The sequence below is a fragment of the Bombus fervidus genome, chromosome 1 (assembly GCF_041682495.2).
Source record: "Bombus fervidus isolate BK054 chromosome 1, iyBomFerv1, whole genome shotgun sequence".
In the NCBI taxonomy this organism is placed as follows: Eukaryota; Metazoa; Arthropoda; class Insecta; order Hymenoptera; family Apidae; genus Bombus; species Bombus fervidus.
The window spans coordinates 17,253,324-17,279,714 of NC_091517.1; the positions used below are offsets into that span (position 1 = coordinate 17,253,324).

Here is a 26,391-nt window from a genome sequence, read left to right on the forward strand (position 1 = left end):
ATCGCGTGCATGCATATTTGGTTCTTCACGCGTTGAAAAGGCGCTTTGCGTTTCGCGACTCAATAAAACTTACGTCTTTGCCTGATATATTCCGCCATATATACAGAGGTTTATGAGCATGGTTATATAAGAACTCGTTTATTCGAGAAATTGCATTCTTGTTTCAAGGGAATTAATCGACTCGGGCTTGATAGCAAGAAAAAGAATAGGAAACATGGTAAATAAAAGAGAAAACTAATATTGGAAATATATATGTGACGCGATGGAGTAGCGATAACGGGGATCGTACAAAGCGGATAGAACGTTCCGATTGAAAAACGATACACGAAGAATCCGGAACAATACGAAACCGCAAATTCGGCGACGAAAAGCCGTCAAACGGTGTTTACAACGACTACGTTGTGGCAAACGATGGCATTCCAGAAAAAGAGCGTGTGGTAAAATTTGTTACAATGCAGGAAGAGAAATAGAGTTTGAAACGTTATCACTCTTTTGTAACGGTAAACCTATTATGTAGTTTTCGTTGTCTTTTAAGCTGCATGTTTTTCGTAAAGAAACAGATCTTGTTAACAGTTTTGACCGTGATGTTTAATTTACAAGCACCAATCAAATCGAAGAAAAAATTGATTATAGAAATTTCATAAATGTGAATGTAAATATCAATATGTACCGTGCAAACACTTCGAATAACAACAAATTGGCAAAATCAATTAGTAATTATTGACGCACTGAATATATACATATCTATTCGTCCATAAACTCGAATAAATACAATTCAGTTAAAATTTTTTCGTTTAGGACCAGTGGAAATTAATCAATTATTATTATCGTTACAAATTGTTATGAATGTAAATTGCAAAAGGTATTGCAGAGTGTTTTAAACGTTTCACGAGAACGTATGTAGCTTTTTTCCAGCAAATAAGGCCACGCATTCAGTAATTGCATTGCGAAACTCGTTATATTGCGATACTCGTGAAATGGAAAAGCTATTCCACGAATTTTGAAAATGTATTTCTTTGAACAAAAAAATATTTGAAATATTTCACTTATTTCTTCATGTAAAATATCTCCCTTTCAAATTATATCCTATTACAGATATTATTACTCGTTTCATATCTGCTTACCTTCAATATCTGTTAACAAAAGGAGAAATACTTTTTTTGCTAAATTACAATACCTTATACATACATATATTATGCATGTAACAGAGATTCCAATATTTAAAACAAGACAAGTATTTCTTCATCTTTTTTAGTTTTCCGTTAATCTCTTCGATTAATCTCTCTATTATTACTTACACATACAATTTCATTCTACTTACTGTCGGGTTAATTGTTTTTATAAAACGATTTATATAATCGTGATGGTATTTTACTGCATCACGATATATTAAACTGCTATTTTAAAAATCATTCGGTTTCACATCATATGTTTCTAAAATGATAATGAAAAGACAAATACGAGTGAACCGAAAAATCTGAATAAAATCAAAAGGTAGGTTTGTGCTGTTTTGAAATTCGTGACCTAAAATTTTTCTCCTTCCAGCCCCTCTAACTAAATATTTGGTTCTTCTGGCGTGAGCGCAGCTCGAAACCTCAAGTCTTTTTAATCGAACCAGCATGTTCGTCGGGCGAATTTGAATATCGGTCGCGGTCGTTATTCCTTCGCCCTCGCCGTGGCCTGTAACACCGAATCGATCACGACGTTTCCACAGGCTCGCCACGGGGCCGCAATAGTTACCCTGGTATCCGTTTCGGAACGCATCCACCAGTCAGGCGATTATTTTGAGACGTTGAAGCACCGTAAAAGCTGCGAAATAGAGAGAATGAGAGGGAGGGAGCGAGAGAAGGCACGTATCGATCGAGTATATCGCGTGTATTTTCCATTTGCACCTCGGCGAGACACCGATGCAGCACAAAATCAGGGCCACAATATTTTAGGGTGACACGACGTCGAAACTCGTTTTCGTATCTCGACCGGAAACCGGCGAGCAGGCCTCGCTCAAGTTATTTATCGTGACTCCTTCAACCGTGTTAAGCTCCCCTTTATCGAATTAAACAACGACCAACATTCTCTCTAGGTATTAACCCTTCCACCGCTATTATATCTATATATAAGCTGTGGAAAATTGTTCGTCATACGTTGTAAATTTGTTTAAGCGTTCAAAACCATTTAACGAATGCTATAAGGTTTTTCCTATTTATAGATACCATATTATTTTTGCTTCTGTACTCGTAGATAAAAAGCAAATTGCGTAAAAGAAACAATATTCTCTGAACGAACTTCATGGGATTTCTTCTTTTCAAACAGGCGAAGAATTTTATCGGTTGGAAATCCCGAGACGCGATGATCAGGAAGCTAACCTAATTCGACTACTTCGCGATTAGCGGACTGGTTTAATCCTCCGGTAGTCGGCATCGTTCTTTTATGCGTATCAAATGGATTGTAAAATTCAATTTAACGCGGTCGAAATAATAGAAGATTCTTGGGTGTCCGATTCGTCTTCCACGGTTATCTTGTTTAACGGATGAATCTGATGCCACCGTTCTATTTATTTGTTCGCCGTTTATTAATTGAACGCGAACCTGGTTTTTCTCTGATTCGTTTTCCGACTGGTTACGCGCGTGTCGGTTCGTCTGCAACAGCGGGAAAACAAACGATCTGCGATTTTGCTGCGTCAATCCGTTTTCTATCCTGCCCTCTGTTTTCCCGAAAAGCACGATGAATCGGCGGCGCTCGAAGATTCCGTGAAATAATCATTGCGTTGGCTTCGGTTTCGTGGAATGTAAAGACAGATAAACGACGAGACTATTCCTTCATTCGTGAATCACCGGCAATTTGCAGGCTTAATTATTTTACTTAAAGATATCGTTAAATTGTTTTGATGCAATAAAATTTTATTTGATGCAATAAGTATCGAGAAATGGCACGTTTATGATCGTAGAACGGGATATCGAGAGATTGCGCTTTAGTTGTTCGAGTCTCTCTACACAAGTTATTGAAACACACTATACTTGAAGTTGAACACTTGAAACACTACCTGTTTGCCAAACGTTAATTCTTGAACATATATGTGTTCGTATCTTCTGAAACGACAATCAATTGTCCATTAGTTAGATAATAATCAACTGTTCATCATAACTCCTGGTTATAGCGATTTCCCCCAAGAGACGTTTCTGTCTCTAGATTTGTTGGGAATTCATGGCTGAATGTCCCATTAACCATGTTCCTAATGAAACAGTTATTAGAATACAATACTCGTATTATATTCGACTATTAACTATTATTGAGTAATTTCCATATATTCCTCCAATATTCTACCAATAATTATTGGACCACGATAATAAGAAGTTATTTCTATGAAGCAATTCCCAAAAATTCGTACAAAACAAAGATTTCTTTCAACAACACTACTACACAAGTTTTACCTGAAATTTAGTGTGAAATTTATATCAACATTAGATGCCACTCGTTGTATCATCATTGTCCACAGATGGAATCTTTTACATGGTTTTGTCTCTTCATATGAGTAATCAACACATGCGATAGCAATCATGTTCACTAGTACATGCTTGTCACTTATGATGCTGCATTATCTAGTGCACTATACCATGATTGTGAACATACTGTAGAGGTAGTTGTGTAAGCTCCAGGTCTAATTTGAACAGCATCTGATCACTAATATATAGGGTGTTCTATAATACATCACGAGACATATGTCAAAGATGATTTAAAAAGATATGTACCATTATACATCAGACGTGTACTCTGGGAAGATTCGACAACTGACTTGATAACAAAGATATAGAAGATTATTATTTTCACTTAGATTCAGAACCAATTCAAATTTTCGTGAAAGTTCAGAAAAAAAAAAAAAAAAAACGAGGCAACGTCAAATTCTATCATCGTTTCCGATTGCATTTGCACGGGGTAGCCATTAGCGATTAAACGAGCGAACGAAGCGAACTTTAGCAGCTGTGAAACTTAAGTAGGCGATGTGAAAGCTACTCGCTTTAATTTGCCGCGCTTTCAGCATTAGGAGGCTTAATCCCTTTAATTCTCGTTCACGAGGCAACTCGCACAAGAGAAACTCGACGAACGACAGCCGTTTAAAAAATTGAACGCGTCATCCGAAATGCTGCATCCGGTGATGTTCCCCAACCAACGCGCGACGAGTCGAAGTTTCCGGTTACCGAGCCCGAATGTTGCATTCTCTTCCGTCATAACGCGGATACTTCCCTTGATGTCGTTAATTTTTAACACGTGCCGCTCTCCAAAGAATTGCATAATAAACGCTGCAACTGATGCATTACTTTCTTTCACCGTTTTTTCGTTTGTGCCGCTCGAAATAATGGAATATGAAACAGCTTGCGGCGTGTCTCGTGTAATATGAATGTATCTTTTAAGGATAAATGCCAACCAAGTAATATGAAAGTAGTACAAATGTTTTGCACGATGTTGGTTTCCATCCTCAACCGTTGTTTTTCTTTTCGAATATTTTTCCAAGAAAATTGTTAGTTATTGGATTCTACGTACTTTATACAATGAATTTTTAATTCAGTTTATAATATTCTCAATACAAAGAAAGGAACGTTTGAACATTTATGTTCTGAAATAAATATTCAGATCTCGGAAACAAGGACTTCTATGGATTTTTTCATTTGTTTTAAAGTATAATTTTTACGTAATTAACATCTACAACTGTTGTTAGACGTAGCGTGATTAAACAAAATTTAAAGTGTCCTTAATAGTAAAAAAATTTCTCCAATCTTACAATCATTTACGAATTATGGTGAAAAAATTTATTTACAATATTTAATGGAAAGATAAAGTACAAGAATATTCTGTAAGTGCGACACCAAACTGAGCGAACGTATGAAGAATTGTCCGAGACTAGGCAGAAAAAATTGCGTCGAGAAACTGAAGAACAAGGTTTGGTCACAGGCGGAATCGTCATAATTTTTTTTACGAAAGCGGGTAACCTGATTAAATTAACGCTCCGTAAATCCGGTGAATTAAACGGCAAAGTGGAAAAGAATACGACATTTCATGGCGCGATGAAATTAAAAGTGGAACTGGTGTAGCGCAAAAATAATATCTCACTGACCGTGCCACTTCCTAGGTTAATTGCTCTCGACCTTTTTTGGTCGAATCAACCTATTCTAGTGTTCCTCTTTAAAAACGTTCGATAATTCTCCGCTCGGTTCGAAGAATTTTCACAAAGAAAATAAATACGTTGCAATCGATATGCCCTATGGCGCTGTTTCCACGTGAATTACTGACAAGCCGTAACAGATTTAGTGTAATCGTGTGATCAAATCTATTTGTAGTATCCTTCTAAAGAGTTTCTAGTGGACACATTTACTTTCATACTTTATATTAACGTTCTATTAACATACTTTCTGTTAATAACTAAATTAATTGTTTTAAATACTAGTCACTATTATATTATTTAATTACTGAGCGATTAAATATATTTTAAAGTTATAGATTAATCAAGAAGGAAGCGATAAAGAATGATCAAAGGAGCATATGTTGTATATATAGTAACATGTCGTTGATTTCACTTAATCCAGTAACACTGCTTTAAGGATGTAATTCTAAGTAACCTGACGACAAGCATTTCGTCTTACACTAAACGCGTTGAAATCTTATTACAATGTACATAGATGTCTTAAAGCTTTGTTATAGAAAAATAGAGATTGAGCACATTTTTATTAAATAAAAGCTGTTTATTTTATTAACTCTTATTATACTTGACCAATCTATAGTTCTAACATGTGCTGTATGTTTCTAAAATTGAAAACCTATACAACGTAAAATTTTCTTACAATTATCGTTTATCGAAAGGATAACTTACTCAGATGAAATATTGATTAGCAATATCTGGACAGTAATATTCGACCCTATTTTAACCCTGTTTATACGATTGTGCGATTTTCTTTGTAGTAAGTAAATTATGAAAGGCTATAAAAAAATATGTGTAAAGTGGAAAACTATTTTGTGGATTTGCACCTTGTGTTAGCTATTAGTGTACATGTGAAAAAGTTGTTCAAAGTAACAAAGTGACTAGAGCGTAGAAAAGAAATGTACGAGCGATATGTGCTTCAGATCGAGTAACTAGTGGTTGAAAGTACATATATGTATATGTACAGGAAGGTGAGAGTGTTTCTAAGCGTGTCCAGTGCGTTATGAGAGCCGTATAGCTAAAACGTTGAGCGAAGAGAGCATCAAGAGTTTTTCGAGAAAACGTTTGGATAGACCGGGGCAAGAGAGAACGTTGCAGAAAATGTAAATGCAAATAGAACAATTGCTTTACTTAAATTATTTCATTATCAAACAGTTTCACATTACATGTACCACGTTATTACTTTTTGGATTGTGTTATCTATGTTTTTGGTTACTTTAATTTAAAACTGTGTGCCAGAGAAAAGTATCTCTTGTTTATTAGTTTCGTTTCCATGAAGATTCTGCAAAAGTTTCATTTTGTGTTCTTTTGGGACGTCCAATTTAGAATTTAAAATCAGAAGTTTCAAACCTGTCAGTGATTATTGCAATTTCTATTTGGACATAGAAATTGTAGGGCGTAAATGTAGGAGGATCTTCTATATTTATCGATGAACATTATAAAGTCTTTTTTTTATTTATAAGACACACATGATGCGAGTGAAAAATAACGAATTTGTAATGATACAAATAGAATATAAAATTTTGTGTTAAATATCATTAGATATCTTAATCTGTATGGCCGATCGAGTATATAATTTTCAACATTAAATTTCGTAGATCCTTTTCGATAAATTCAATCGAGTTGCTCGATCTATGTGAAACTGTTAAAATTTGAAATGAACGACGTGTGGATCCCTCTGCTGTCGCTAGATGTTCACTTGGTGCAGTTAAAAGCACAGCGCTCTTTATTTACCTGGCAGAAATTAAAGTGCAACGTGTTCTTTGCCACTTTCGTCAGCGATACGTGGCTGTTTGCTGTCGAATACTGACGAAGTTTGGTTACTACCAGGAAATGCATTGCGCGTGCGGCATCAGGGTCGAATATCAACTACGAGATGAAAGCGAGTTAGTAAAACAGGACAGAAAGTGACGCTAATGAAAATATTACGAGCTGAATTTCGTTTCCGGGAAGTTTAAAGTTCGCGAACCGACCATCTGATAACGGTCAGATATTATGGCCGTTATCGATTCCAATTTTCCGCTGCAAACTTCGTAGACCCCCTACTTAATTAGCAACTAATAAAATACAGTTATTTGTCGTGGTTTCATCGATAAGAATGGAAAGTTCCCGTGAATAAATTCGGTGAATAGATGCAGAGTGAAACTCTGTTTGGCGATGCATTAACCTTTCGTGGTACCATTTTTTCACTTTTGAATACAAGCCCGAGCGAATTTTCACACTCAATTTAAACGCTTGAATTTCAATTTTTATTAAAACAAATCTTTTAACGATCAATTAAAAAATATACTGGATATTAAAACGCAAACGTTAACAGATAGTTCTGAATATTTTCAATACATTTGAAAATTTATTTAAAGATTTTAAGTGATCAAAATAGATCCAAGCCTACTATGGTATTAGTAAAAAGTAGAGTACTGTAGATGACAATTATTTGTCAATTTTGTAACATAGAGGACGAAGGAATAGTTCTATTTTATTGAAGAGACTTTTCAGACAAATAGGTATGACGATAGAAATCTGGTGATATCGAGGGAAAATATCTTTATTCGTATGTCACCTGGGCGAAGTATCTTAGGTCAGTCAGTAGTGTAATCCGTGACATCGCACGCTTTACGTCTTTTGACTTTGATATGATTTAACAGATTTCGCAAAGTGCCGGTTGATTAATGTACTCTGCATGTTAACATCTATCGATAGTTTAGGAAGTTTCATATTGAGGTGTCACACTCAACAAGGATCGACAGATATGAAGTAACCAATTTCAACGAAGAAAATCTGGAATTTACTAAAGATCAGATTGTGCACCTACGTTTTAGAGTTTGAGTGTATGATACGTTTATGTAACGAAGATTTGATATTGAGATGTAACATATGATTGGACATGTTCTTGTTTTCATTTTACGATGTTAACGTACTTGAGGAAATGTATGCTTTTGCATATACACATGAAGTGAGTTTTGTGTAATAATATCGAAGGAAAAGAAAGATGGAGACACTGACTGTGAGAGATTTCTATATTCCTTCTTTGTCATCTTTACATTACGTTCGAATCATCAAAAGTTATGTGCGTTGCGCCTTATTTCCTTAAAAATCTGAAATTCTAAACTAATTCGAATATGCATGTTTTACAACCATTCAAACTTGCATTCAAACATTCTCTGTTTCTCTATCCCTTTCACTCGATGCAAGGACATTCCCTAAGTTCCCTACATTCGAGCACATCCATCTAAAGCTTTGGAGAGTGTGCACCCTTTGCTTATACGGTGATCCTATGCACTTGGTCCAAATACTTATCCTTTACATCATTGGCTGTACAAGGAACAAGTATTCATCATTCATATACATATATATCGCTCTGTTCCCAATATTATTGATCCACAAAATCGTCATTTTTACTTCAGTAAATTCTAAAAAAAAAAAAAAAAAAAAAAAAATTATAAATAGAACATAGAAATCTAGAACTATTCGCTTGCATTTGTCTGATATTGTCCGTTTAAACTTCATTTTAAATAGCGCTTGTTTACCAATTTTAAACCTCAACGTGATCGTACATAACATCAGTAACCATTTTACGGATAGAATCGGCTGAATAAAAGTGACTCTAAACTTTCGTTTGCAATATCTATCGATATCGTATCTTTTACACGTACCGCGTGTTACATAGCGTACGTTAAATGGACCGAACGAAACGCGAACGAATCAATCGACTAATGGCTCCGTTTCCACAAAATGGCAATGCAATTATCACGCACATCGGGTTGTCAGAGCGCCGCATTGCCTTGAAGCTGCGGTTGCTTCGACTGAGAACCGCAACAGGACAGTCTCACACACAGCTGTATTATTCGTTCGATTAAGATTAAACAACCCGGCTCGTCGAACCACTTCACTCCAAGGTAGAATGTAAAAGTCGCCTAAAAAACGAAAGTCAAGGATCTCCGTCTCTTTCGTCGACACCGTTTCTCGATTTTATCGATACTTATACCAAGGAGACGTCGACTCAACAGGTTATGCCTATGAATCGCTGTTAAACGACAATCAATTTTCGTTTCCTTCGATCGGATTTCTTTGAACTTCGTCTCGTCGAAATAGATTTTGTTACGGAGCTCGCGACTCGATTACGGATGCTAGCAAGTTCGCACTGAAATGGGAATATATACTTGATATTGCTCTTTTTCCATTGATGTATCCTGTGTATTGCATTGACGATTATGTGAATTTTTCGCTCTAGACCGAATATCGTATGGGAGATTTTAATTTAAAAGTGTTTAAAGAAGGAGTTCATTTCCTATCAAAATTGTTGCCTGTGATATATTTATATTCTTGATTAAACTTATAGCGGCATATGAGTCGAATGAGTGTCATGGTATTGTGTTAGGTTCAAAGGTAAACGAACTCCGAACGAAACATTATCGCCGTTATTTGTAATGGAGTTACATTTGAATTTTTTATAATAACACGTGTCGATATAAATAGACGAACATACTCTCTAGGACAGTCATTGTAGCTAGTCAGTATAGCGAGTCATATAGTTGAACAGTAGCATTAAGCGAGCGACGATTAAGACCAGCATACAGTATTTCTGCACTTGTACTTAAGGTGATTTTAATATAATTGACTATTACAATTTTATCACTCGTCTCTTTAATTAATAAACCAACGCGTTTAATAATATCCACCTCAAACTATCTCTTTAATACATTTTTTAATTTTAAAAAATTTGCTTAATTCTTCGTCAAGTCATTTCATTAGGTCTTTTGTAGAACGCTAATATAATACAGATATATGGTTTTCTGCTGCTGCAAAATTGTTGGCGAATCAAAGTGTAAAATTTACTATTAATACTAAATAGTATGAAATATGAAATACACCATTAAGGGTTCGTATCGTTTAATTAATTTCTACGTTGCTCCGCTTAAAACGGTATAACTCGTATTTATTTCCTCCAGTTGTTTTAAACTTTCTCCGATAAAAGAATTAATTAAACTAAATATCACGTCGTTCCTCCAAAAGCCAGGCACTTTACCATACAATTTGTTCATGAACCACAATTGAAGTAAATATAATGGAACTGAGCAGAAGTACTTCGTACAACCCCTCTCGTCCATTAAATCATTGAATACACGAGTGAGCAACAATCCCATTCAACGACGTGATTCCACGCTCCTTCTTTTACACCCGCATTTGCATAACAACTTCAAAACGCGAATATCGCCCCTGTAAACCGAGTTAAACGACCGGTCGTGTAAAGAATTACAGCGCGCAGCTAGCTGATCGTGACGTGATGCGAGAGAAGAGTCAAGTGGCTCAAATTAGAAACGATCAGCTAATTATTTTCAACAGAGTATCAATTCTGAGGCGTTGCACAGTTTGGCATGCAGTGGACAAGAACCGAAATATGTAATCATTGTTTTGTATGTCTGTATTGTTTGTAAGTAACATAAATGTAAACGGTAATTGCCGCCAAAATAGACGTTTAGTAAAAGTCGTTTGTACGTCATAATCTAATCATTTGAAAATTAACTCACTCGTTCATTGTACATTCGTGTTTATCGATTCTTGTGAAGTAGTGTTTATTACTCCGAAAATGTAGAAAATTTGAGCAAAGATAATAATCTTGGTTTCCAATTAAAAAATCTCTTTCTTCTTTTAAAGAGCAATTAAAAGAAAACGGTTCACATCATCCTGTAACTTTGATTATTCTGTGTCAAGAAGGTATCTATTGTATTACATTGATATATAATTTTTTTCTGCTACAAACTGCTACACTGGATATTCTTTATCTTTTTAGTGAAACTCATTCGTAATCGCCACTTGGTTGGAAAGTGGATCTCTGACCACACTTATTTCAACAAAATGTTCGAAGTTACATAAAGACTCCGCTTTTTACTAAATGTCAGTACGATGTTTAACCAAACGGAAGCGAGGATACATGAAAATAATAAAAAAATAGAAAGATTGTTCCCAGTATCGGTACTATTTACTTTGACGTCACTGTATGCGGTTAGATAAAGAAATAAATATTTAAGATATTTTCCACGAACAAGAAAGTAGGAAAAATATTAAAAAAGATTTAACGAACGGACTTTTACTCACGCCTGATATCAAGTTTCAGAAGAGCTGCACGTTATATGTATTTTTTCATCTTTGTTTCGAACTGCCATTTAAATTCCACATTGTGAAACGCGAGAACGTGCAAAAGTGCAAACGTGGACTGCAAATGTTCGAACCTGGTATGCTATCGTGCAAATATTGTCTGCAAACGTGGTCTATGAATATGGCATGGGAATTTTAATTTTCGTCCCGAATCCTCACTTAACTGTCGCATTGTGCGTCGTCGGCCCAGTTCTAAAGGACGCGACGGGACGTTAAGATCTTCCGCTCGTGCGACGATTCGATGTTACAATTGGGTGAAGGCATGTGCTTACTGGCGAACAATTCACTTTTTCATTTCTGCAAATGTTAAACTTATTTTTATTACTATCTTAACTTCTTACTATCTTCTTTTCTAACTTTCTTAACTTCTAGATTCGTAGATATAAATTTCTTGAACATAGGTGATAAATCCATGAAATTTGGAATCAAATACTGAATCATTTTTTAAATGTCCAATAAGATGTAAAAATACACATTTGATATTACAAACAAGCGAAGGGACGTTTTGGTAATATGAAATAAATTAACGCGTTATTGAATTTCAAAATTGTCTATCATGTTTCCTGTCTGCAATTTGCATATACTTTGTCTACTGTATATAATAACACCATGTCCCGCGAATATATTTGTAGACATTACGCAAATAAATAATATGATATAACAATAACGAACAAATGATGCGACGAACTGTTCGTGAAACGTAAATCAGTAATAGCCATAATCAGGATACACGTTAATATTTTCCAAATTAAACACAATGACCTCGGCAAAAATTTGGGAATGATGTCGAACGGTAAAAGGGGAAGCATGAATATGAATTCCTGGTGGATAGCCGTTGAAAACTTGTCGGACATTGGATATGGAAATCGATCCGAAGTGAAGTTCGAAGTATCAAATTCGAATTAAGTGCTCGTAGCCTGAAACGTATAGGGCAATATGCGCGATTTTAGCAAACAGGACGCCTCTGATTTGAAATTCATATTACGTGTTAGCTTGCATTACTCACACACACTCTCTCTCTCTCTCTCGTTCTCCATTCGTGGCAAAACAGAGACGAGTTATTGAAACGCCGATTGTTTCGTGAATGTTGAACGTTGCCGCGTTAAGAATTCCTCGGATAGACCGATGCGAAATATTCGAAGTATCGGCAGTGGCAACGACATTTCGCTGTATGTTTATACTAGAATGCAAAATTTTACTCGCAAATATGTCAATATGTTTATTTGTCGGATCAAATATTTAATTATTGTTCTGCGAATTTGTAACGGTAGAAAAGAGCACGTTTAGAAGAGCGAAGTAAATTCATCATGGAGGAAAATCTCTAGAAATTCGCGGATTACACGCAGATGAACGATGCGATGTCGTTACAATTTTGCAGTAACGATTCTAGGTGACTCGGAAGCTTTATATTTTTAATGATGCATTGCATACAAGCGTTCAATCTCGCTATTGGAAATATAAAGCTGCTGAATTGCACAGCCTCATCGTTGCAAGATCGTAACGACGTTGCATCGATTGCTTGCATTGGCCCTTATATGTATTTTCGATAGTCAATTTCTAGTCAAAAATTGCACATATCATATGTTGCGACTGAAAATATTCACTTTTGGCATCGATATGTTTTACGGTTTCTATTTTTCAAATCGCAAAGACGTGATATCGTGCATTTGTAACGTGGACTTTTCTTGTTAGTGTGAAATAGCACATAAATCGCTACGTTTATTATGTTATAATATAATGCTGCGAATCTATTGTCGGAAATGTTCGCTACGGATATTTCACAATAGTTTGGGAGATCCTTTTTATCCAAGATTTTCTCTAGCGAACAGTGAATCGATTCTTCTCGATTGATGCGCTAGAGACTAATGGGAGTTTCATGACACGAACAGAGGGAGAAAAAACACGGACGTTCGTCTCGAATGACCACAGCTTTCTTCTTACATTCTTACTGAGTGGCGATTTCGTTCCGCTTTGAACGATCTTCTCGTCAAAACTCTCACCTGTTTTATAATAAATTTTCCAACAATTAAATTTGTCTCCTCTTGGCCGCGATCATTAGATCGAAAAAATTTATTCACTTTTTTTTATTGGAAATTTCATTATCCAAAAATACACAGAATGCATATAATATTTAAAAACATAAAAAATATCCAATGTAAAGTATCTTTAGAATATCTAGCAAGCGAAATAAATTTCCATTTACGTCTCACTTTTTAATTGCGTTTATAGAAGTATGAATTTTCATAAATATCTACAATACGTCGATCATTAACAAAGATTAAGTCGTTTTTATGGAATTATGTTGATAAGATTTTTGATCTTGTAGTAGATATTTGAATGCTATATTAAAATGTGACTTAGAATCGAAGTTTGTTGCGCGTCGCTTCATAGGCCCTCATAGGCTTCATTTTTTCGATACTGTTCCAGTTGTAATGATACCTTTATCGAGATGATGAAATAGAATAATGAAGTTGGGATAATTACAAAATGATCTTACTAAAACGGTTATTCGAAGCAATGTAATTAATACAAGCAGAGACTGGATATTCGAAGAACAAGTTAGAAAATTAACGTAATAACCAATACTTCGGTATTATACAAATTTTCATTTCTTTCCGAATATTAATTCTATTAATTCTGTATAAAAGAATAATTAAGTTATGAAAAGACAGCGTCATTCAGGTGTCTAAGGCGCGGAGTAATTAAATATCGTGAAAAGGCTTTGCTATCATTCAAATGTTACTGAACGACTATGATTGGCTTATTCGACAGAGAGAACTGCAACCCTATTACTCCATATAATACGCTTTGGTGCTTCAAAGAAAAGTTACGTTAATAATGATGATCGATTTCGTGATTCCCAATTTAGTTTCGCTAGTACTATAGTATCCATAATTTTGCTACGCAGTATAGCTTTCATAACTGTTTTATAATGTACTTTATAGTTCTAAACATTTTATCATATAATATACGAGTACTTTTCTCATACATAGTTCCATAATTTACATAGAATTGCGATACGGACGCGATAATCGTTGTATGAAGATCGTGACCTTAATTTCTTATTTTCCTACCTTTACTTAACTGCAAAATAAAATTTATGTACGACATTACCTTAAAAAATAAAATGCAATAAAACAATGACACAAACACGTAGACTCAGGTTTTTACCAATTGCCATTTGCTATTCAGTGATTAACAATTCTTCCAAATTTCAACATCTTGCGCGCGATAAACTTCTTTTAATTTCACCACACATCAATTCTGTATCGCGAAAACGATCTTTGATACTTTAATTAAAACGGTTTTCGAATTAATTCAGTAAGAAACATAGCGCAAATCGTAGAAACGGAAAAAGTTAGCGAAATCCGTCGAACGTTGGACTCGTCGATCATTCGAGGGCTGATAAGCGACTGGAATTACGCGTTAGTTTTTATCGAGCGTGATGGCGCGAAAAGGTTCCCGCGAGTGTTTTCACGAGTTCTGGAACACCGCTTGGCCTCCGGTAAACGAGAAATAGGTTTCGCCATACGACAGAAAATTTTCCACGGCGTTTTTGTGGCTGGCAGCAAAACAGAGGAGCCCTCCGTATACGTTTATTGCACATTTCCGACCCAATTCCCGAGGTCAGAATTCTAATTTGTACTTCAAACTGGCATGTTGCTCGTGTTTCTTTGTGAACGATCTCGATGATTTTATCTTTGATAATGAAACGCTTCCGAGAACGATCAACAAATCGTTTTCTTCCTCGTTCTCCCGTTTTCTGTTACCAGATGATCTCGCACATATAAAACAACAAATACATTTCTTTACCGTTTTTCTTTTCCGGTGAAATACGAATTTCATTCGGATGAACGATGATAGCGCCGATAGTGCAAGAAATTTTGTTTCTTCGACGAAAAGATGTTTTCTGGTTTTGGAAGAAGCGACGGAGATTTCAGTGGTGACATGCTACAAAGCATGGTTATTATATGACAATTGCATATAAGCGAATAATATAACTTGCACTTGAGGCACGTAGAAAACTTTGAAAGTAAATAACTTGAAAAGTTTCGAGTATCTGATATTATGCGGCGAGTGATTTGTAGAGAGGAAGAAGTTTGATACATGTTTCGAAAATAGTATTAAAATTTATGGTCAGACGTTGGTGCCTTCTTCTTATAAATCAACAAACAATGAATCGGTTTAGATGACAATTGTTACTTTCTTACATCCTAAATTATAAATTTTATTTTTCTAAATTTCTGCTTCAATTAGCTTTGACTTTCAAATATTAATGACTTAAAAGCGATGAAATCTGCTTTAGTAGAACGGTAAATTAATAGATATTGACTTTGACAAGATGTTCAGAGTATTCTTTTAGCGAGATTCCATCTGTATAATTTTCATTATCTTTTTTACTGTACTACTTTACTGTAGTAAAAGGAACTCAATTTTATATGAAATTTACTTAAAAAATGCGTACGTTTAAATGAACGTCTGTCACTTAAAACATCTATTATCCACCATCGTACAAAGAATAATTTATGACAAAAAAATTAAATATACGAAAACGGTTATATTTGGAACATGCAGTAATGTCTATATTTGCGAATAATTTGCTTTCAATTTGTACTTTGGATAGAAACGGTTAAACTGCTAGCTCATGTAGGATAACATCGGAAAGTGATACAAATCAAAGATAATGGTGACATCTGCTACAGATTCTGTCTTGATGTGTTGTATCTGTGTAAAAGCTTTATGACATTATACTCTTTTTTCAAATGATAAAAGATAGATAGCAAACTGTAATAAACTGAGTTTGAAGAAATGATAATACAAAAATGCCTTGATAAATATTACACAACAATTTCATCAAATTATCAATAAAACAAAGAGTAATTTCAAACTGGAACTCTTTCCAAATACAATTTCGTACAGACGTATGTATAGAAAGTTACAGCAATAACTTATTTGACTGTTAACTTTAAATAATTGTTGTTTTTCTTTTAATAAATATTTTACTAATGAGAATATACATATTCATACGTATTAATTAAATTTTCAATTCATGCGAACTTTATAGATATATTTTACGAAGAAAAAGGAAATAAAAAGATTCGATGCAACGTGAATGGAAATTCAAGGAAACTGAAGTAAAAGAAATCCATGAATAACTCATACTTTGCAAAGTTCGTTTCAATTTCCCTCTGGAAGAACAAAAACCAAGGCTTCCCTTTCCAAAGACTCGTATTATAAGTGCACCGCGTATTTATCAAGAATTCTACGCTTCGATTACTGAATTCTATCATCCTACAAATCACACATGTACCTACAACTTCCAAACATTCCACTTATTACACCTCTCTTTCCTGAATCGCTCGCCTTGAATGTAATAATTGTGTGGAGAACCGAAAGATGAAGAGAAGAAGCCCGGGAAAATTGAATTCCCAAGTTTCATGAAAAATTTATCGAAAGACGACAAACTCGACAAGCGGGAAGTCGCATAAATTCCTTTCCCTTGCCTTCGTCTTACCTAAACTTGGTTCTGCGTTCAACTTTCTCAAGCGTGTGATTCCTCAACTCGCTAATCCAAGAAAGCAATAGCTTGATTTTCGCGCGCGAATATCTCGCAGCTTTGTATCTACTTTAAAATCTCGGTTTTCCTACTGTACTTTTATGAAAAAAATCGTAAAATTAATTGTGACATAGAAATAGATGAAGACGATACCGATGGATTTGTCAGCACGAGTACTGCGGCCCTCAGATGCTTCAGGTTCAGGGTCTGCGTATCCTCTGCATCTTCGGTTTCCTCTCTCATCAGCAACGACGTGACTTCAAAGGACGATTGTCTAGACTTGCTACCGCCATTCTGTCCCAATCTGGCGATACTCGAGCGATCGTTGTCCCTTCTGACGGTCTGCTTGTCGCGGCCTGCCTTCAAGAGATCCCGTGAAAAAGGACATGCCATGTTGTTTATCGATGAACGGTCGTGGAGATCGCTGTCAGCGATGCGGGCTACGAGAACTCTAGCGCGCGGTGTGAATCGTTCGATCGTTAGGTCGCATTAAATGAACACTAGCGTGTTACGTGGTACTCTCATGTTTATCAGCGATCAACTGTGCAGTTGATAGCACTTCCTCCACTCTTTCTTCTCTCGTTTTTGATGTTGCTTGTACTTCGCCTCGGCAACGAAGCGGTATCTTCCCTTTCCAAACGTTTCAACGGAACAACACGCGCTTCCAGTATTTGCTCGTCTCTGTCCTGTCTGGTTTTCGTGTCAGCCGATCCACTCGCATCGTTGCCCTAGAGCTCGTGCCGGGTCAGACACCTGCCGCGACTTCCGTCCGGCCTCGTGCACCAGACCACGTTTAACGACGCTATCATTTCCCTAATTGTAAACGAAATTCACTTATTACCAGTTGCTGGCTGCCGCTTATCGCAGTTCGTGTCACCGCAATGCAATCAGCACTTAACACGCGGCCTTCTCTGCGAGCTACTACCGGATAAGCGTTGGTGCACGCGGTTACATAGTAGCAACCCCTAAATAGCCGCTCTCAACCCCTTGGTCGGTGGCCTCTCACGCTTTTCTCTCCCTATCTTTCTATCAATCACTCGATTCTTATCTGTCAAGTCTGGACGAACACTAGCAAAACAATAATTGTATTCTCGCGACGGATAGTCAACTTCTTCTCGTATATTTTCTTTTCTTTCTTTCTTTCCTTCTAAGAAGCGAGGAAACACGTTCCTCCACCGACTTTTCAGTCAGACTACTTGATTGTTCGTCGAGTAAAAGAATTCGCGCGTGTTTCACCGTTTTTCAGCGTGTATCACGGTGCACGATCTGTCGTCGATTGCGAAAGCACGCTACGTACGGTGGCGTGTCGGAGCGCGTAGCGCCATACTAGTGGCGGATTGACCGAGGCGCAACGAGCAGCGCCGAGTGTTGGTTGCTTGGTGGTAAGCGGCAGACGGGGTGGAGTGGAAACGATTGGCGGGGTGAGCGTCGGGACGCGGAGCTGCGAGGAGCGTCAAGGCGCCACGATGGACGGTGGTAGAAACGCCTGCGCGAATATTCAGCCCCTCTCGACCTACCGAACGAGAGAGAAAGAGAGAGAGAGAGAGAGAGAGAGAGAGAGTGAGAGAGAATGGCTTTTTCTCTTTACTGGTAGCTCTTTCAACCGCAAACGAAAACCTGCTCCCTCTGCCCTACTTGCCTGCCTGTCTGCCAGCTTTTCCCGTCACCGGTATCTCTCGATCCCTTTTGCTCGTTCTACCAACCAGAATTTACGGAGATCTTTCCCGTCCAACTCTTTTCGTGGCCCCGTTTCGTCGACGCGAGTTCGAAACAGCCGATTGACAGCTACGACTCTCGACTGTCGATGAAATTTGGCTTGGCCCTTCTACGTTTCTACGATTCCGTAGAATGCCGTGTGCACACGACGTCTTAACAGACGTATTCGTCGAATAGAAAGCGTGTTAGCCCGTTTGTGCTCCTTTGGATGGAACTTTGTTAGCAGTAGAGAGCTTCTCTGATAAACAGTGCAAGCTTAACGCTCGAGGCTAGTATCGCAGTATCGGGAAATTTATCGCCAGCTGGTCTGGGACGCGGAGAAGATATTCAGGCTAGCGAACGAATTTTGTTTGGAATTGCAGTTTGCAGTCTCGGTTTTAAGAGAATCTGCTTAATCCTGTAATCTGATACAGCGGCGCGTGAATAAATGGTTTTGTTGCTGAGCAAGGAATTGAATTTTTGAATGTAAATTGCAATTTCAGGCGAGCATAATCAAACGCTGTTCCGGGTCGTTTCTGTGGCTCGATTTCAATAATAAACGCTATACGAATGCCGAGCTTCATTTTCTAATATTTGCATTACAAAAACCAATGCTCGAAGCTTACTTCTGATAAAAAAATCTTTATATGAATATAAATTTTATCTTTAATATTCTCATTATGCCCGCGTGTTTGAAGTTTTATTACTAACACAGTAAAAGAAGATTCATATAAGACAGACTTAGGGCAATTGCACGAAAGAAATATTTCATCTTCTTTTGCACGCCTTTATTAATATTATATTTCACGTATGAAAATTGCAAATCTTCTAGAAACCTTCTATAAAGCCTATATCGAGAATAAAATTCAGAGTACAATATTTATTCCAGATTATTTATATCATGCAATAACCTTCTATGCATTTTTTAAGTCTTTCTCCACTCTTTCTAGAACAAATACTTAATTCAACGACACTTACCATAAGAATGCAAAACTTTTCTGTATCGACTATAATATTTGATATTCTATTTCAGTATTATCTAAAAATGGCAAACCCTAATTATTTTCTAGCTATGTACAAAAACACACGGTGTATATGTGTGTGTACTTGAGAGACGAATAGGGATATGCAAGAGGGGGTCGAGTTGGTCGGGTGCGAGGCATATAACAAAGGACTTGAGAAAATTGACCCGCGAGCTACGGTCGTGCATGTAGGGCGAAAGAGGGAAGAATTCGCAGATGTATATTTGCTTCCAGCTTTCCTATATTTCACGTAGCGAGAACGTCAGTGGGAGGTTTATTTAACAAACGTTGAGGGGTCGTTGAATAGAAGAGAAATACACACGCCCAGCGACCTTTCTCTTTTACCGTCCTCCTCTCTTTCATCTCCTTATAAGACTTTTCACTCTCTATGAGGAATCTTAGAGAATATAATATATGTGAAAGTAGTGACTGTTCTTGGAAATGTAGGTCACTGCGCTTCCATAAGTTTTAATATTCTGGTCCATTATAGAGTTACACAGACACCGAGGGTAGCGACCATATTCGAGTCATTCCTTAAAATTTCCTCCTATCGACTTCCTTTTAGCGGTAGTAAAACTTCTAATAACATTGACGGAGAGACAGGGATAAGGGTTACTACAGTTTGAAACTGATAATTTCTGCTTCGATAATTATCAGATATTTTAAAAATATCCCCTCGATAGTGTCGTGTTTGAGATGTTACTCTTAACAGATGAGAATATATTTATAAAATTTCACTAGAAAATTATTTCTGTATGTCAAAAATGTTCCACTGACATATCATATCATGTATCAAAAGATGAAAGAGAAAACAGAAGTAAGCAAAACTCAGATATCATCATCTAATGGTAGCAATATATAGTAGAAATTGGAAATACATTAGAAGAATTATTTTAGTTTTAACATCATAAAACTAGCTTCAACGATTTCGTTGTTAATTACTACGCTTCCGAGGAAATTATTAGCAGTAGCAATTACCGAATCGGTCTCGGTACAAATTAACCACTTTCCTTTGTTCAGAAATAATCTCTCGAGAAGCCATTGATTATCGAAGTTCCTGTCAAATGGCTCGAAAGTTGTTATGAAAGAATAAGTCGAAAGCCACAGAACAAACCAAAAGTAATAACTTCCATCCTCTATTCCTCTATCTTTTCGGACTTCGATGGTTTTCCCTGTTTCGAGAGCCTTTAACATCTTCAAGTACACGTACTTTCTTTGCATTGTACACTTAATGACGAAACGAATTCGCAAGCGGTTAGTTCATTTTGCTTGAAAGCAATGTCTTAAAACGACAGATTCTTTTGTAACTCTAATAACTCTGTTCTGCCTGCAGGCGGGACGAACCTTTATCCGAAGGAGAAGCGCTTCACCGTCTTTGTGTTCGAGACTCTTAACATTAAGTCTCGGGAGAGACGTAGCGAAATAGAAGTAAAATAAACGCGTTTCTCCGAATAAAAATAAACGCATTTGTTATAGAGCAACTTGACTGGCTGATTCGCGGAGAACTTTGCAACATAATTCTGTTACAGTGTAAATTAGCTAACTGATTTCAGGAAAAGTCAAAGATTAAACATACTACGAACCGAACTCGGTTGTTACGGGTGTAATAATCAAAAGTTTATTGTCAGAGCCTAATTAGTTAGTAACTTTCACTACGTAGTAGAAGTAATAGCTATTTGACATTTCAGCGTACGATAAACATTCTCGTCGCTTTATATAAACTTTCCAGCTTCTATTCAGTGATATTTATTAACAGAGAAAAACTCTACCTTGCGACAGGTAAATGTGGAATTATGATTAAATTCGAACATGTGATTAAACGCGACATGTGGTTAAATCGAATTGAATAATCGACGAGTAATTCATAAATTAATATCGTCATTCCTTTCAAATAAAGCACTCTATTTTGCATTAGTTCGCTCATTATGATATTACAAACTTTGATATCATTGTTTTAACTACGATCAGTTGCAAAGCTTTGAAAGTTTCCAAGAATATTAATCGTCAAAGTATCAGACTGTCGATGAAATATTTTGATCTTTGAGTCAGTATACTAGAGAAATTCAAAAAGGACGTTGTGATACTATAATGACACTTTCATGCAAGATAGAAGACATTTTCAAACTTTATGTACGTTTCTTTAAATTACAAAAACATCGCTCACAGCATGAATTCAACTCTGTCGTTGCCAAATATGTGCTTTGCATTTCGTTACCTCTTTTCTCCTAACTTTTCTTTATATTCCACCGAAAAAGTTCTATCATCATTGTTCTCATTCCGTTTGATTAGTAGCGGAGGTTCGTACTACCAAGGTAATTTCACGAGAAAAGCGCTTGAACGTGTGTAATTGAGACCAACGTTTCTGAATATTGTTAGAGGAATCCTGTTGGCGAGAATGAGAAAATAAAATACCTTGCAAAGTAGGTGTATCTAATGCTTCAGTACCTCTAATGGAATTCTCTGATAGTCAAACAATATTTAATAACACGCAGCGAAACGTAGCCACCGTACACGTCACACTCTCTACAGTATTTAATTTGCTATTATTCATTACGGAAATTACATGACGAGATTATTTGCGAAGTTCCGTAAATTTTTCGCAATATTCTCCTATTTGCGAGAATATCGTTCGTATGGAACTAAATTTACCGTGTGATTTTCGGACAGTATATGAAGTAGTGGCGGTATTCAACAATTTTGAACGAGATCTACTTTCAGATATCAAAATAATTAGAACTACATATTTAAAATTCTATTGTTCTATTAGTAAGATAAAGCAATTAGTCAGAAATATTTTGTAAATATAAATTATATTTAAAAAATATACGCATGTTTGACTTGAATCATGCAGATTACTACTTGTAAGAATATTTCAACATTGTGTTCGTAGAGAACTACATCGAAAAATGATTAATACGTTTAATAAAACAATTTTAGTTTACAAAAATTACCAATTCATTATTACAAACTTTGAATCAATCGAAAAATAACTTTTAAAGATCTCTTTAACTTTTTCAATTCCATTAGCGGTCCATTAAAGAACAAAACATTTCTTTTCTACAAACCTACGGGGTAACAGACTAAACAATTCGCAACACGTAGACAAACCCTTTTTCGAAAAGAAGAAAAGTAGAAATAAATAAACGCGTTTTCTAGAAGTAGTAGCTCTTAGACAAACTCGACTGGAAATTTCCTATGCATAGAATGTATCTGTAACAGTAAACAGTGAAATCCGAAGAATCACGAAACAGAGTAGAAGAAAGACAAACGTGGCGGATCTCCTTTGTAGCTACAAATAGATTCAGATCGAATTCATTGTCTTATCAGAAGGGGGTAATTTCTGAAACTCCGTAAACGACGCACGTGCTTGGAAACAACGAGGTTTGTTACGATCGAAACAAACAAACTTTTAAAATTGCTACGAGAATTCTTTGGCAACACAGTGTGACATCTCTACCGTGTTTCTGTGTCACGTATGTCGCTATATACGAACGCTCGCGCTACTTGAGACCGCGCACAGCCAGATCGATGTAGCCTAATTAGCGGTCACTAATTTTTTTTGTCCCACTATCTCTCTCTTCCTCTCTCTAGCTTCGAGTAAGTAAGATGCTGTGCAATTTGGTTCTATCCTGAATCCTCTTACATAATTAAATTGATATTATTCGTGAAATTAGTGTAATTAATAGTTAAAATTGTCAGAGTGGTCAAACTAATTAATACATATCTTTTTATTGAAACTTAATAAATTTTCTACATTTTAGCGAATTTGAATGAATTTTGTAAATTATATGGATAATGCTTGCTTTTCCTTTCTAATAATAAGTTCTTTTCCCTCGTAATTCTCATTTTGATTTCCTTCTTACAAATTTCATATCATAGTTTTAGTTTTTTAATGTAAGGAGTTCTAGTTTTTATCATACTTTTCATTCTTTCATAAAGTGAAAAGTTTGATGATAAAGTTCTGCATAAATAAATTTTTCAATTATATGTCAGCAGTAAAATTGGTGAACTGTGCGTGCGTCCGTCCATTGCACCGCGCGTTCGTGCGTGCATGCGCGCGCGCGCGTTTGTGTGTGTGTGTGTGTTACAGAAATTCTTAATGTACAACTTGTAATTTGTCAATTCACTAATGTGATTAGTTGGTATATCGTGGTGCAGGAGGAAATCTTGGGTCTCGATATATAATGGAAAGAAGAAGCGTAGTCGAGAGATGGAAGAATCGAATGACTGCTTGATAACAAAGGCTAAAGTTTTTATAGCTCGTCGTTCGTGGTTTCGCTGCGATATTAGATTAATGTCAGCGAATTTATTCCACAGGGTTGACCGTACGTTGATGTTAATGGAATTTTCAATGGCGTTCGAAGTTTGATACGAATTTGTTATAGTTATGTATGCATCGTGTTATAAAGAAATTTTATTACTACATTTGTGATTAGAATCGAAATTGGCGCAAATCGCGTGCACAGTTACTTTTTCCGTGTTACGAGAATCGAGGTATCGACCTATTGCTACTGTTGAAAAATTATTATGTTATCCTTAACATCAAGGATAATAGTACCTCCATGCGATTAAGAAGAGAATGGAAAAGAGTGTCAGGGAATCGTGAAGTTTCAGGGATTAAAAGTAACAGAGGATACTTCTTTTGAATTGTTACAATGTCGTGGCGAGATGTTAAATTAATGTGAGCGACTTCTACCACACGGGATACGTAAACAGCGACAGAAATACCTAAAACTTTAGTTAGAGAAAACAATACTGGAAGTTTCAGACATTTATTTCTGTCGAGTATACTTTGCTGCTCTTATGTCAATAAGAATACTTGTTACTTTTGAACAAAATGTGTTTATCGACGTTATCTCGAATAAAATATTAAAAAAGCGGTGTAATATAATTTTTGTTATAACATATAGAATAAATTTTAGCAGACCACATGATTAAACTCAATGTAGTTTATATTACACCAAACCATCGCAATTAAAACACGTATTTATGTTGTAATTTACTACAATCGTTTCATTTAGCAATTTATAAATTACGAAACATTAAGTACTACACATCTAGCAATACTAAATCCTGATCTAGTTTAAATGTATTTGGCAAATAAACCAATTCGCAATAATGACTCTCCGGTGAACCTAATAATAGAAATTAAGAATTGCATATATAGTTTATAATACAAATAATATTCGTAAGTCATATTTGTAATACATGAAGGTAATAAACACCTATAGTAGAATTTCCGTTATGCGAATACAAGGAATGTGCGGGTACCCGAAATAACGGATGCCAGAGGTCCGGGTTGGGTCAGGTAGCGATCAGAATGGGTCAAATCGGATTATTTCGGAATTAAATTTTCAATTCGGAATCCGATGCTCGATTCAAAACATAATTTTTCCATCATCTTGTATTTAAAGTTATTTTAAGTACACTAAAATAGTACACGTTTAAACCAAATTCCAGTACAAGTTAACTTGATTTGAAAATATAAAACGAAATGGGATATATGAACCATTTAATGCAAAAGTGGTGTAACTCGATTTTTTGCCAATTTGATTTAACACCACATCTTGGAAGAGTAACCTTCGTTTTGTTTTGTGCAAACGCGGTGTAAGTATATCTTCATTAGTTTCTCGGTGGATAGCAGAATAAGTGAGAATCGCCCACTCGACCCTTTACAGAAGTTTTACTTTATCCCTCATTATGCAGTAATCAACTTTTTTGACTTACACCACTTTTGCATTAAGCGACTCATATAAAAAGTTAGTACCACTTAGGAATAATATTACACTTAAGTAATATTACTTTCTCTAGAATGTAAAATAATTTAAAATACAAGAAAAGACGGATGCTTCGCTGTTCAATGATTCTTCTATGAAACGGTTCTATGAAAGTTCTACTATTTCATTTATCATTAAAAATACATCAAGAAGACGCTGAAAATAGTAATTATCAAAAATATCGTCTTTGTTCCAGGACTCACGTTTCAATTCCTTCAATCGCGTCAAATGGGTCAGGATGGTGCAGTGGTGGAATTAATTCAGCGCTCTCGTGCAAAGCTAGGTTAGTGATGCTTAATTTTTCCCAAGTACAATGGACGGCTGCGTTGCATGCAGGATGAAGTTGGTATTACTTTCATTAAGAAGTTAATATTTTACGAGATACGCGAATAGAAAGCGCGAAGCGTAATACAGGCAGCAAATACAAACCGGCGCAATAATCTCTCAGCAGAATGGGATAGTAGGAGCGTGGCAGGCAGAAAGGTAAATGCAGAAATTTGCGGCCAACTAAATGGCGACATACGAGCTCGAAGATTTAATTGCATAACCCTCGTGTCTGTAATAGAAATCCTTTCCACGAACTCTATAAACTGGCTCGTGCTTCAAACAGGGTTGCTCGTTTTACTCTTGAAATCGCGTATGCAGGGTACTTCAATGACGATCGACCAATGCAAAAGCAATGCAAACATTTCACATATAACTGTTTCACACGAAAATATCGTACTCGACTGTGTTCTCGAAGTAAAATTGTTTTTCTGTTCCTATAAGTTGCAGCTGCTTACTTTGTAGATAGCAGACGAAAACGATCGTTATCTTTAACATGAACTCAAGACTGCAGTGTTTGTGTCATAGAGTGATCCAATTTTTCAAAGGTCAGAAATGCGAATCGATTTGTTGAAAGGAAATTTTACGCAATGCTGAATTTCTTAAACTCCCGTGTGGAATTTTTATCTAAATTGGACGATGACGATTGTTATTTTAATTACACGAACTTAC

General features: G+C 36.1%; 2 protein-coding genes across 6 annotated transcripts in view; one reads left to right on the forward strand and one right to left on the reverse strand.

Moving 5' to 3' along the window:
* The window catches only part of Gycalpha99b (guanylate cyclase 1 soluble subunit alpha 2), a 48,841-nt gene extending 30,572 nt beyond the window's left edge, over nt 1-18,269 (reverse strand). The window contains exon 1 of the mRNA XM_072005958.1: nt 17,055-18,269. Coding sequence (XP_071862059.1) covers nt 17,055-17,294 — 240 coding nt within the window. The 5' untranslated portion in view covers nt 17,295-18,269. The remainder of the gene's footprint in view (nt 1-17,054) is intronic.
* Nucleotides 1-26,391, forward strand: part of Gycbeta100b (guanylate cyclase soluble subunit beta-1-like) — a 111,345-nt gene that overhangs the window by 38,449 nt on the left and 46,505 nt on the right. For all 5 annotated transcript variants that reach the window (XM_072006034.1, XM_072006046.1, XM_072006042.1 and 2 more), the window contains one exon: nt 25,592-25,678. The gene's annotated coding sequence lies outside the window, so the exon portion shown is untranslated. The remainder of the gene's footprint in view (nt 1-25,591; nt 25,679-26,391) is intronic.